At 44.9% G+C, this 13,645-nt stretch overlaps 1 protein-coding gene across 1 annotated transcript in view; it reads right to left on the bottom strand.

Annotated features, from left to right (window-relative positions):
- Positions 1–13,645, bottom strand: part of PTPN3 (protein tyrosine phosphatase non-receptor type 3) — a 190,113-nt gene that overhangs the window by 92,766 nt on the left and 83,702 nt on the right. The window contains exons 3-6 of the mRNA XM_060247824.1: positions 6,526–6,633; positions 6,396–6,438; positions 3,452–3,530; positions 1,066–1,110 (exon numbers count right to left, since the gene is read on the bottom strand). Of these exons, the coding sequence (XP_060103807.1) occupies positions 1,066–1,110; positions 3,452–3,530; positions 6,396–6,438; positions 6,526–6,633 (275 nt within the window). The remainder of the gene's footprint in view (positions 1–1,065; positions 1,111–3,451; positions 3,531–6,395; positions 6,439–6,525; positions 6,634–13,645) is intronic.

Here is a 13,645-nt window from a genome sequence, read left to right as displayed (position 1 = left end):
CCCCCGCCCCCAATACACTCCTCAGCCAAACTGGGACCCAAAGGATTTGGGAACTTTAGCTCTCTGATGTTACAAGTGACTCCTGGCCCAATTCATGGTACACATATTGTACAGGTTGGCCCTCAGGCAAGGGATTTCAGCAGTAATTTTTAAGCCAGAATTTTCCCAAGTTGCCTTCTGCACCAAAAGGGAATTCCTATTTCAGACTGCACAGAGACCACAGGGAAATAGAAGCAGCTCCAGTTTCAAACAAAAGCTGCTGCCTCTTTAGCAGGCATGTGACAAGGCAATGATCATAACAAGCCAACATACAAAAACAAGCACTATTTATTCAGTTTCATATCTCATATTTCAGACCGACCACAGGGAACTACCACAAACAGTGGAATCATCTTCACAGCCTATTTTTTTTGGAACAGAAGTACAACAAGTGTGATTTCTAAAATGAATTTGTTTCAGGCTTGTGTTAGAAAGCAGTAAAGTATTTCCATTTGTAGGAAGTTAAGGCTAAGTGTCTGTCTAGCGCTGAAAACAAAAACAGCAGAAAGTCTGTTGTACCAATTTAGGTGATCCAGAGTTGATCTACTATCAACATGGCAGCATAAGACAAATTCAACAAAGATTACATATACAATTCCAGTACCGCCATAAGTGACTAATACGCACAGAACTGGACAGATTTCCAAAATACTGTGCCTTTTATCATTAGTAGTTTAGTTATTTATAATATATTTATTGTGCCCTTTCCAAAATGGTGTGATGTTAATCATGGTCCCTTAGGCACTGGAATTCAACTCTAATAAATACATCTACTCATCAGAAAGAAATCTGCAATGGGTTGATGAACTTCATACAACAGTAACATTGGGCTGCTCAGCTACTGGTCTTGCATATCCATATAAACATTCTATTTTTATAATTTCTGTTTAGGCAAGGGCACTCCAGTGTCGCAAAGGGCTCTACATTTTTACACACTTTCCCCCCCAAGTGCGCAGTAAAGCAGTTTCTTCTGCTTTTGAGCACTTGAACAAGTGTATCAAAATTGCTTTAGTAAGGATTTCTTACCTTCCTTCCAAAATGTCAGCCTTCAATTGCAAGAAGAATAAATGTCTACAAATCAGAATTCGAAAACATTTTTATACATTTAGCATTCATCCAACCTTAAACCATTTTATAGCAACATAAAAATAAGGTAAAAAAGTACTTTTATCCCCTAATATTCATAAGAGTGTTCAGTTACGAAGATTACATAGGTCAGTGCGCTGAACGCTTATGAATTAGTACTTTTGTTTGAAATGTAGGAATAAAGAGTGCGTTCCTCAGTAGAATCACACTCTTCTAAGTCACAGACTTCAATTTAGTATCCGTGCAAATCCCGTTGATTTCAATGGGCTTAGACGGGAGTAACTCTTTTTAGGATTACACTGCATTCCAAACCCAACTCCCAGACTATTCAGAGTAACATGTATGAAAAAAAAAAAAAAAAGAAAGTCTTAAATTTACACCAGATGCTACTTTATTAGTTTTCCTGGAAGGAATGTGAAGGGAGGAGGGAGATGTAAACTTGTTCATATCTTCCTGGCAAAGTTGACAGAATTGGGGCTATATATTGAGACTGACTGTCATTGTAGAATGGGCAGTGCAGCAGAACATGATCAATAGACCCTACACTTTCCCTGCTTGGCATAGGCAGAGCTGTTGAGGGAGTGGGACAAGATGGTATCTGCCTTCCAGTTAGGGCTGAGGGCAGAACATTAAAACATGCAAGGGTAAAGATATTCGGAGATCTCAAGGGATCTGCTGGTTGGAAGCATTTGGTATGCTGCAAAATATTTCTGTATCTGTCCCTATCTGATTGTAGGGCATGAACCCAGAGCTACTGTTTAATTTTTATTTATTTATTTATTTATTTATTGGCTTTTGGGTACCCAGGATGCAGTTTGACTTGTGGGAGAGGCCATGCTGCTGGAATTCCCCCTCAACTGCTCTTTGTCAGGTTGAACGGTGGTTTATCAGCAAAGATCAAGGGTGCTAGACCCACCAGCTTGAAGATGAGTTTTAGCCAGTAATTAGATGTGAGTAGCCACATATGAATCTCCAAGGGAATCAGCTGTCTCTAATCTAAAAGGGGCATTTGGGATACACTGTTGGACTCCAAAGATTGACTGAAAGAACTTGGATTGTATTGCTTCCAGTAGGTGTCTTTCTTTATAAATACAGGAGAACGATACAGGAGCTGGGAGACCACCTTTCCTTGGAACACCTTAATTGCTGCAGGGATAAAGGAGGCTCCTTTTGTGATGTAGAATCCAGAACAACAGAGGATGCTCTCTGGGCAGCCTCTGCTGCATGCAGCGCCTGAGTGCTCCAATGTCCAGATGACTGTCAGAGGAAGGCACCATCTCTCTGACCCTCCACAATCAGCACTCATTGTCCCTGGACCGCCGTACCACCCCTTATTTTATGCTTTCTGCTTTATTTTATTTTTATCTTTATCCTTATTATTACTGATCTTGTATTGAAACTGTCACGCTCTGGGTACCTCTCCCGGTCTCCCGGCGCCGCCGGCGCCCCTCCCGGGCACTCTGGGGCGTTCCCCGGAGGTCTCAGAAACAGGGGTGGGAGCCAGGTTACTTCACCTCAGGCCCCCCGTTCCCCTCTGGCTGTGCACGGACTCCTTTCTCTCTCTCAGGAGGCAGCCCCACTGTGCACTTGCCAGCTTCCTCCCCAACCTCCTCCTTCCCTCCCTTTATCCCCCCCGTCTCAGTCCTCCCCACTCCTGGGTTCTGCCCCTCTCTGGCTCCTCCCCCCCTTCAAAGCCCCAGACGCCCAGGAGAGGCGCGCCGGGGCCGGGCTGCCTGGGCGTGCCTCGGGCATCTCGGACTTCTGCAGCGTGCTGGGGTGTGGCGTCTCTCGCCACCACGGGTCAGGCGGCTCTCCTCCTCTCTGCCCAGCGCTGGGCTCAGCTTCTCCCTCCTGCTCCCCGACGTCTCGCTCTGGCCAGGCTCCTCGGACCCGGAGACGGGCGCGGTGGCTGAGAGGCGCCATTCGGGCGGCTGTTGGCACTCCGTCAGCCCAGGTGAGGGGTGGGGCCGCCGCGGGGGCTTGGGAAGGTGTGGGAGGCTCTCGGGGTGGCGGCGGGGGCCAGGAGTGGCTGGCAGGCGCCAGGGAGTCCCCCTTGCATAGTCCTCGCCCGGGCTGGGCGGGACAGAAACAAACTGAAGAACACCAGTGGAACCATTTTGCACCTGCTGAGGCAGTATTTACCAGCTTAGGCATATAGTTAACCCCGTTCTGTTGGGATCCTCTACCTAATAATTTGTTCCCAATATGCAAGTTATGCCAACTGCATGTGAAAAAGAAGTTGTCCTAGTGTAATTCCTATGAATGCTAGGATAACAGATTGTCAGAAGTTTAAAATGTAGTACAGATTTTGAGAATAAAAAGATACCTGGTTTGTTCCTGCTGCAGTGTGTTAGGGTCAGATATAAAAAACCTTACTCGAAAATGCAGGCTGCAAGGGAACCCTCCTATAAGGCATGATAAGAATAAATCAATCTATTTCTCCATTTATATATATTAAATATATATATTTAAAAGCTCTATAGAAAAAAAAATGCCACACCATAAAACACCAAATCAAATCAGGTTGGTTCTCTCTCTTTCTCTCTCATCCTCTTTGTGCCTTTAAATAAAAAACCTGAATCTTAAGAATCCTATTAAGGAATCTGAAGTCTCCTATTCTACACACATCACTAATACCAGATTTTGTTTCAGTAGGAAGAATTCAAACACTTAGAAGGGTCTGCAATTCCTTTATCACAGAATATTTACATTACGCTTTCACCCAGGGGAGGTCAAACTGTGGTTCGGGAGTCACACGAAGCTCTTTCACACATACTGTGTGGCTCTTGAAATCCCCACCACCCCATTGGCCACCTTGGAGAAGGCATTTCTCTCTTTAAATCACTTTTCCAAGCCAAGCCAAGCCAATTGGCAGCTTGCAGAATGCATTTAAAGTTACATTTGCTTTCTTTCCATCTCTCTCTTCTCTATTTTCCTTCCTTGAAATGTCTGACATTCATTTCTTGAGGCTCTTAGACATCTGACATTCATGGGGGGGGGGGGCAGAGGGAGGTGCTTGCCCCAAGCGCCGACAGAGGGGGGTGCCAAATTGGAGTCCATTCTATTCTATGGAGTCCATAGAGTCCATTCTATTCTATGGGCCCGTAAGATAGAATGGGCTCATAAGGGGGCGTCATTTTTTGATTTTGCCCCCCCCCCTCAAAAAACATGTAGTTCCGGTCCTGTTTGTGGCTCCCAGACATCTGGTGTTTATTCTGTGTGGCTCTTATGTTAAGCAAGTTTGGCCACCTGTGCTTTCACCCAAGGCATTTTAAACAGTGCACACAGCTCTCCACACACTTATCTCTATTAGTTTAAAACATTTCTTGACTGCCTTTCTTCCTTATGGAGCTGAGGTGGCTTACAGCATAGACAAAATACACAAAATTAAGTAAAAGAAAAAACATTAAAAACATTCAAACCCTCAACTTAAAACTACTTAAATTCAGTCCTAAATAAAATCATCTTCAGGTGCCTCCTAAAGGTTGAAAGGGAGGGGGCCAGGTGTACTTCCCTGTAAATGTGAGGCTGCCACTGAAAAGAACCACTCTCATGCACCCACCAAACAACCTTCTTTGATGGATGGAAAACCAGGAGGGCCTCTCCTATGTGATCTTAATTCCCAGATAGGAACAAATGGGAGAAAGACAGTCTTTCAAATATCCCAGTCCCAAGCCATGTAGGCTTTCCAAAAAACCCTGTGAGGTTGGTTAGGCTGAGAGAGTAACTGGTTCTAGGTTACTCAGTGAGATTCACTGCTGATGCGAACTAGGAAATCCGGCCCTTCTTGAGCTCTGACCAATACACACCACACTGACTCTTTTGAACAGACCACAGTATGTACTTCTCATTCAGTTGTATCAGAATCTGTCAAGTATTAAGATAGGTGAGCCAGGGAATCTCTTTCAGAAACCTTCCCAGAGGTCAGGGAACATCAAGAGTCTTCAATTCAACTCTTTATACTGCCATTTGTTTGTAATTGTTTGCATTAGGTTGCTATTTAGTACTTGTCTAACGATTTTGTAATGCTTGTTGTTTTTGATGTTTATTGTAAACCACATTTGTACATTTAAGACTTTTAAATAGTTGTTTTTTTTTTCCAAAAAGACTCTTCAATTCTGGATTGAGTCCACAAGCATCTTAGAGACCAACAAGATTTTCAGGGTATACACTTTTGAGAGCCAAAGCTGCTTTCCTCAGACACCTGACAAAGGGAGCTCTGCCTCTCAAAACCTTATACCCCCAAAAACTTGGTCCCTAAGATGCTAATAGACTCATGCCTGGACTGTTAGTTTGATGTAGTAGTTAAGAGCGCAGCCCCTAATCTGGGAGAACCAGTTTTGATTCCTTGCTCTTCCACATGCAGCTACTGGTGTGACCTTGGGTCAGCCACGGTTCTCTCAGAGCTGTTTTCTCAAGAGCAGTTCTCGAAAGAGCTCTCTCAGTCTCACCTACTTCACAGGGTGTCTGATGTGGGGAGAGGAAGGGAAAGGAGATTATAAACTGCTCTGACACTCTGAGTGAAGAGTGGGGTATAAATCCAATTTCTTCTTTTCTTCTTCTGTTCTACTGCAGACCATCATGACTACCGTCTGAAACTACTTCTGTGCTGGTGTTACTAATCTCCTTGATGTTGTCCTTTAGCTACTGCCCAGGCCTAACAGACGTAAAACAACCTCAGGCTAACAGTTAAAGGAACCCAATGCTGACGCAAGTCTTGAACATAATGTAGTTTTGGATTTGGAAGGGCAATCATTCCTAGGTTTACTAAGAATACAAGATATTCTCAAGAATTCTAAAGCTGCCCATAGATACAACACACGACACTCAGCTCTCTTCAAATTTACCAAAGGATTATGATTACCTGATCTAAATCTGAAGAAAGGAATTATAAACTGTTCTCACCCTGTAACACTGATGAAAAGCACTTTTTGTGACCACTACAGGTGCAACTTCTGGGTGCAGCAATATACCCCCAAAATATTAAAAAGCCAGCAACGTTAAAGTTTCCATTGAAAGTGGATTCCCAATAATTTACTGCAGCCACTTTTGTATCTTTCCAGTGTTGGGGAAATGTTTGTGGGATCCTAGCAGTCTTTATGGCTAAACAGTGACCCAGAAAACAAGCATTCATCAACTCTTTACAACAGTATTAACCACATGTCATTGTAGTAGTTTTACAAGAGTAAAATAAGTTCACTATTTATCTTATTATCCCACCTCTCAGCCTAAAAGATTTCAAAAGCTGAATAGAGATCTGAAGGCCTTACCTTTTAGCTGCTTTCGTACAGGTTTGTTGGATTCAAGCCATCTCTGAAAAAGCAGAAATATGTTAGATGGCCTACTGACCTAAGATCTACATTTAAGACCTGAATTTTTAATATTAATAGTTATCCTTACAGGTGAATCAGCTGACTCTTCAAAGTGCTGTAAACCAAAATATTCTTTCTCTGTCACACCTAAGTGATCATAGGTCAAATCCAACAAGACCTGACCAGTATCTTGTTTCTGAAAAACAAACAGAAACAGAGATATGTTTAGTAAAAATAACGCAACTCAGACAAGGTTTCAGTGAAACATAGATTTACTAACCTCCATACATAAAAAAAGGAGTTTGACATAGGGGGAAGAGAAGAATTATATATATTTAAGCAGTGCTGGAAACTTCTTTTCTAGAAAAGCTACAGGCCAGAACCTGTTCCCACACAGTCTCCTCCCCCATCAGCTTAATCACATACCAAAAAAAGCTGATTTGCAATTCTGAAATGCAGAGCACGCACTAAGGCAACACTTTGCACAGACAAGATATAATTAGGTTTTAAGATTAACAGATTTGGGTTACCCAGTTCCGCCTTGAAGACATTACTGTGAAGTTCACCCCACTGCACATGGTCTATGTTGCTGCATTGTTACCAAAAGGCAACCCATGTGCTGCTGATGAGACCCAATGAGATACAGTCTCCTATGGCATCAGGAGCAGAGTGGACAAAGGGCAACCACGATGGCATTCTAGAAGCAGAGGGATGCCCAGACTACAGAAACAGGAAAGAGGTGGACACTTCATAGCAAGTGCTGACCCATGAGCTGCTCTCTATGATCACACAATATCCAGTTCAGCAGGATTCTGGTATACACTGTTAGCTTCCCAGCACAACTGGCCTGCAGTTCCCTCCTTCGTGCACTAACAGGACTGGTGGTCGCATGAGTGACCTTTGGTCAGTCATAACTCTCTCGGAGCTGTTCTGCACAAGAGCAGTTCTTGGAGAGCCCTCTCAGCCTAGCCTGTCTCACAGTGGGGGGAGAGGAAGGGAAAGGAGACTGTGAGCAGCTCTGAGACTCCGATTGAAGGACAGGGTACAAATCCAATCTCTTCTTCTCCTTCTCCTCCTCCTGGAATTCCAGCTTAAGCCACACCATTAGTGATTTTCTGGCACTACAAGGTCCTAACAATAACAACTGCGTGCTGTCGTGATCCAAGTGACTCACGGTGACCACAGGGTTTTCAAGGCAAGAAATAAGCAGAGGTGATTTGTCATTGCCTTCCTCCACATAGCAACTCCAGTCATCCTTGGTGGCCTCCCATCCAAGAACGGGCCAACCCAGCTTAGCTTCCAAGTTCTGGCAAAATTGGGGTAGGCTACTACTTAAATTATTAGGGATTATGATTTATACTACTGTGTATAGCTTGCTGCAAGCAGGATCTTACTGTGTAGTTTTTATAGTCATTAATATATAGTTATTACTATATAGCTACAAGCAGGATTCGACTATATATTAATCCTTCTGCTTTTTACTTCAGTTCTCTTTTTGAGATTTCTGGTTGGTTCTACAACCCTAATCCAGCTGCATAATTTACATTAATGCTGCAGCCTGTCGACTGTACCGGCTCATTCTGTGGAATCCGCCTTGAGTCCCCATCAGAATGGAGACTAAAAATAACAGAAATAAATACCTATATACAGAGAACATTCATTCTTTTGCCTTGTGTGTCCTTCTTAAATCCATGGCTGCTTTTTTTTGTATTGACGTACTCAAATAAGGGATATTGGCTACTTATCTCATTACATATACTAACCCACCTTCCACAATTTTAATGTATTTTTTATAATGGCAGACTAGAATGATGTTTTTATATTTGCGTTACATGTTTAAATTAAGCCTCTGAGAACCTTATGCCCTCCTTTTAACCCAGAGCAGACTCTTATATATTGCAGGATACTTAATAGACATCAATCCGTTATTCTGACGTTTATTACTGATCTTGTTGTGGACACAGCCTGGCAGTCACTAGGCCCCAGCTTGTGATTCTTTTAATCTGCAAAGGGACATTTCCATGATTTTGCCTGCTGATTCACTGTCCACTTTCTCTATATTAAGGACTGCTTGCCATTCCATCCTACTGCCTGATGAAAGGTGCTTAGAGCACACGAAAGCAGAGGCGTCACTAGGGTGGGTTGCACCCTGGGGTGTAACTGATTCAAGTCACCCCCCCCCATTGGGCATCACCCCTTTTGGAGGGCTGCGTCACCCCCTCCGCACACAACCCCGCCCACTTCACATGGCCCCTCCCTCATCCACCCTCTGGTCACATGACCAGCCCCCGTAATCCAAGATACCAGTTTTGCAGCATTTAAGTTTCCCCCACTCACCCACACGCTTTAGCTGAGCCGGCGGCAGCGCGGCCCCGGTTTCAGAATCCCGGCCAGCCCACACACAGCAGCAGCGTTCTAGTCCCAGGGCCAGCCCCTTCCTGTTGGGGGGGGGGGTCATAGGTCAATGCCTGGGGCCAATGAGAATGCTCTGGGGGAGGGCCGATGGCCCCCTTGGCCCCGCCCTAGTGACGCCGCTGCACGAAAGCTGACATTCTGCTTTGTTCTACTGCTTCAGATTTTACACTCTGCTTTGTTCTACTGCTTCAGATTTTACACTCTGCTTTGTTCTACTGCTTCAGACAAACAGGGCTGCCCCACCTGGGTCTGTTCACAGTATTTTCAACAAATTTGCCACCCTACACAGGAGGTGGCAGAATCAGTACAAAACTTGCATCAAAGCCAAACTGACTGCTGCAGCAATTTGAAGACAACACTGGAGGAACTGCAAGTATCCCTTCTACTCCAGAAGACATCCAAGCCAGCGAGAGAAACCACCCATTTTGAACAAGTGATTTCTCTCAATCAGGATGACCTAGGGTTGCCAAGTCCAATTCCAGAAACATCTGGGGACTTTGGGGGTGGAGCCAGGAGACTTTGGGGGTGGAGCCAGGAACAAGGGTGTGACAAGCACAATTGAACTCCAGAGGGAGTTCTGTCCATCACAATTTAAGGGACGGCACACCTTTCAATGCCTTCCTTCCCTCCACCCTCCCCTTCTCTGATTTCACCTCAGAGGCGGAGCGGAGCAGGCGACTCCGCTGCGCTGCTGCCGCCTCTTCTCCGTAGCTGCTCCCATCTCGGAGGAGCAGCTACGGAGAAGAGGCGGCAGCGCAGCAGCATCGCCTGCTCCACCCCGCCTCTGAGGTGAAATCAGGGAAGGGGAGGGTGGAGGCAGGAAAGGAGCATGGCGAGCCGCGAGGCCGGGTCCTAGAAGGACCCAGATTCGCGGCTCACCACACTCCTGGCCTGCCTCCACCCTCCCCTTCTCTGATTTTATCTCAGAGGCGTGGTGGAGCGGGCAACGCCACTGCGCTGCTGCCTCTTCTCCGTAGCTGCTCCTCCGAGATGGGCTCAGGCTGAGCCCATCTCGGAGGAGCAGCTACGGAGAAGAGGCGGCAGCCACGCAGCGGCGTCGCCCGCTCCAAGATGGGGTGGCTCGCCACGCTCCTTGGCGCCGTTTCCCCCCTCCTCCCCCCGCTTCCATTTGGGGGGGGCGGGGGAAGAGGCTGGAAATCCTGGGGTCCCCCGCCAGGGCGGGAGGGTTGGGAAGCCTAGGATGACCTCCTTCTTCAAGTAAGAAAACACGCCTTTCTTGTAGTACAGAAAAACTGGATTATAAATTGTGTGTCTAAAGTACTATCAAGTCACTTTTGACTTATGGTGTTCCTATTCATGAAAGGCTACATGACCCAAAACTAAACGGCAGTGTCATTCCCTGGTCTGTATACTAAATGAAACATTACACAGAGCAACAGCAGTTATTTCTGTCATACTCCAAGAAAGTGGGCACAATAAAAAAAGAAATTATACTCCACTGAAATCTTATCATGTAGCTACATGTGCTGTTAAGCAAATAATCAGGGAATCTTTTAAAGACATTCACACAAAGAACAAAATTGTTGCTGGCTAACTTATCCGAAATATTTCTCTAAACATTTTCTAAATGTTCAAGTTGCACTGTAAACTTGTATGAACATCTCTATAAGGCAGATTCTGCCTGCAGATGTCTCAAATGCCTCAAGGGAAACGTTGCCTGGTCATGAAAAGGAGGTTGTTTTACATTAACAGTGGCACTGATAGCAAACTTAGACTGATTTCCTACTCACCTCGTTACGGTCTTGTTGCTCCTTTTCCCTGGGGGGTTGCTGCTGGATTTCGCACAAGCTGCCCCGAGCTGGCGAGTTGCCCTGCCCCTTTTCAAGTTCCCTCCACGGCAGACAGAAACCGGTTTTCAGAGGATCCTGCCTGCTGTGGAGGGAACTTGAAGAGAGGCGGAGCAACTCGCTGGTCCAGGCAGTTTGTGTGAAATCCAGCAGCAGCCCTGAGGAGAAGAGGAGAGTGAGAGCAGCATAAGTTTAGTGGGAAATCCGTCTTGGACTATTTGCTGATCTTTCCCACTGAAATGCTTACATATGAGGTTTGTTTTTGTTGCTTTTGTGCGAACCTGTTAAGCTGCTGATCCTATTATATTCCTGAATGGCTCTTTCATATATTTGGTCACAAGGTATAAGCATGACCATTGCATGACTTGGCAGGTGTTCACAAGACCTCTCTCACATGCAGATCTTAGAAGGCAGTTGTTGGTCTCCTGGAGAACTCCATTAAGGGTTTGCCATTGCCCCTTTTCTTGTTCATAGTCTATATGAAGACTTGGGTTATACTGAGGTCCCCATGCTCTTTGCCAGCACCCTTTGTGGGGCCCACCAAGATTTTTAGAAAGCAGATAGCGCTAAGCGGGGCTTTTGCCCAGCACGGCTTCTGACTGGCTGCACGTGTTTTTAATGTGGCTTTGGCAGCAGGCTCCACCACCTCCAACAGCCATTTCTCATTGCACCCGCCATGCAGGGGGGGGCGCAAGCTCAAAAAGATTGGGGACTCCCGTGCTAGCTGAAGGTCTGCATCTACATGTCTTTGTATGTGGTGACCTGTTTCATCTTCCCCTACAGTCTAGAGATGTAAAATTCCCAGAAATTTTGAAGCCCCACACACACACATGAAGATTTTCCCCTCTGTCTTCTGGGGGGAAATGGAAATATTGGGGGAAATTTAAATATACACAATACTTATCAAATGTACACTCAACGCACAGCAGCCAAGAAGGTCAGAGCGCCTGCTCCGGCTGCAACACCACTGAGGATGTTCTCTGCAGCTGAGAACAAAACGTCTGGAAGGAAAACTTTCTCCAGTAGAACACGGCACTTGAGCCCGAAAGATTCTACAAACCCTAATGATGTTACCAGCCGTGAAAACCTGAAATCTTTGATACTTATTTATTTTATTTATTTATTTATTTGGGATTTATATCCCGCCCTTCCCACAAGACATTATCAAATGTCTTATCAAACCTAAACTTTCCTTTCCCTAAATTTAAGAGCCATCAGCTATTCATCCACAGTTTCTCACAAAAAACAAAGTGAGAATGAAAGTCAGTTCCCTCCAGGCATTATAAAGAGAAAACTGCCACATCTCACGCACTGTTTTTTCTAAACAAACAAATCAATCCTGTACTTCCATCCTATTTAGGGTTTGAGGCGGTTTGCCCTTGCCTGCCTCTGCCTCATGGCCCTGGACTTCCTTGGTGGTCTCCCCTCCAGGCACTAGCCAGGGCTGACTCTAGTTGTCTTCTGAGATCCGGCAAGGTCAGGCTAGCCTGAGACATCCACGTCAGGACTGTACAAAGTTAACAACACAAAATCCATATAAAATAATTGCAGTATGAAACAACACATCTTGAAAATGCCACAACCTCAGATTTTCTTTGCCAACCAGACCTAGGTTATAAAAGAACAGTAGCTTCTAAATCTGGATGTCAGAAAACAGAATGCTTGCATATACTGAAACAAGTCTTACTCTTGCATGTTAGAATTTTGGTACATGCATTTTCAAATACAAATCACCATGCTTCGTATGCTGTGGAAGTCAGAGAAAGCCAAAGGAGACAAGAGACTCTAGCTGTGAATGTTTACAGGGATTTCAATTGCCTAATACCACAGGGCCTGTTAGAATCAGGGAGTAAAGGGCAGCTAAATATTCCAGATCCTCGACTTTAAAAGTATTTCACACATCGTCATATGTTCAAACACTTCATAATAATAATAATAATAATAATAATAATAATAATAATAAATAAGATATTCTCAGCTCTTCCACTGGAAAAGGTGTGTGGGAGGAGAAAGAGTCCCCAAAGGGGGGAGTACCAGGAAAAGGTCTCTCCCACTCCCGTAATTCTCCCTCTTGGGCAACCACATCTCTACTTCCTCCATCACAATCCCCTTTCTGCACAGTCAAGGCAATTCCACAATTAAACACATCAAGCTGATGTCATCACACCAGTTTGGCCTTTTAACACCCTGGCTGCCTTGGCAGACATAAGACACACTTTGTGCCTCACTTCCAGATTTCTTTGGTGAGTACAATCTCAAAAGGGGCAGAGAAATGCAGGCCTGGCCTGCTTCTATAAAACACAGCACCGTCCTCTGAAAGCGATCCCCCTTCCTAAAGAAAAAATGTTAGCTGCCTAAAGCATTCCTAATGAATAGCCAAGGATGCCAGAGTTCCTGGTTTAGAGACAGACAACGAAGATCCCAACCAAAGAAAGCAACTGGATCTTCAGCCTTGTTGCCAGCAGATACAGGCTGTTTAGCAACATGATAACACAGCCAACCACTCAACTTTACCTGATTTAAAAATAGTTTAAATGGTAATGCTTACAGCCCGCATGTCCAAACATCTAGTGGCAAAAACCTCAATGAAGCACAGACTCCAAACTTCAGCCCTCAGAAGGCTATTGTGCTACTGCCTTCAAGTCTATCCCAATTCTCGCTATTACGATGACGTCCAAAAGTTTATACCACAAAGCAGAACTACTTAACAAGAGATCGCCAAAACATATTACTTTTAAGTAACACAAGGACAACTCGTTCACTAAGTAAGGATGATGGCCATCTGAGACAATAAAGGTGTATTTATTTGCCACCCTTTGCTAGACAAGACAACAGTAGGTAGCCCCCACTTCAGCTAATTTTCCATCAGCCCAGCCTTTTGCAAGGAATTCTCAATTCTGCCGAAGTCTGAATTAACTGCTGTCATTCAAAGCTTTACATAAAGACTGAGAGAAAACCCCATTGGGCCTTTCTTGGAAATGACTG

This window comes from Heteronotia binoei, chromosome 10 (assembly GCF_032191835.1).
Source record: "Heteronotia binoei isolate CCM8104 ecotype False Entrance Well chromosome 10, APGP_CSIRO_Hbin_v1, whole genome shotgun sequence".
Classification (NCBI taxonomy): Eukaryota; Metazoa; Chordata; class Lepidosauria; order Squamata; family Gekkonidae; genus Heteronotia; species Heteronotia binoei.
Note: the sequence above shows the minus strand (reverse complement) of the source record. Positions and strands in the feature narration are given on the sequence as shown.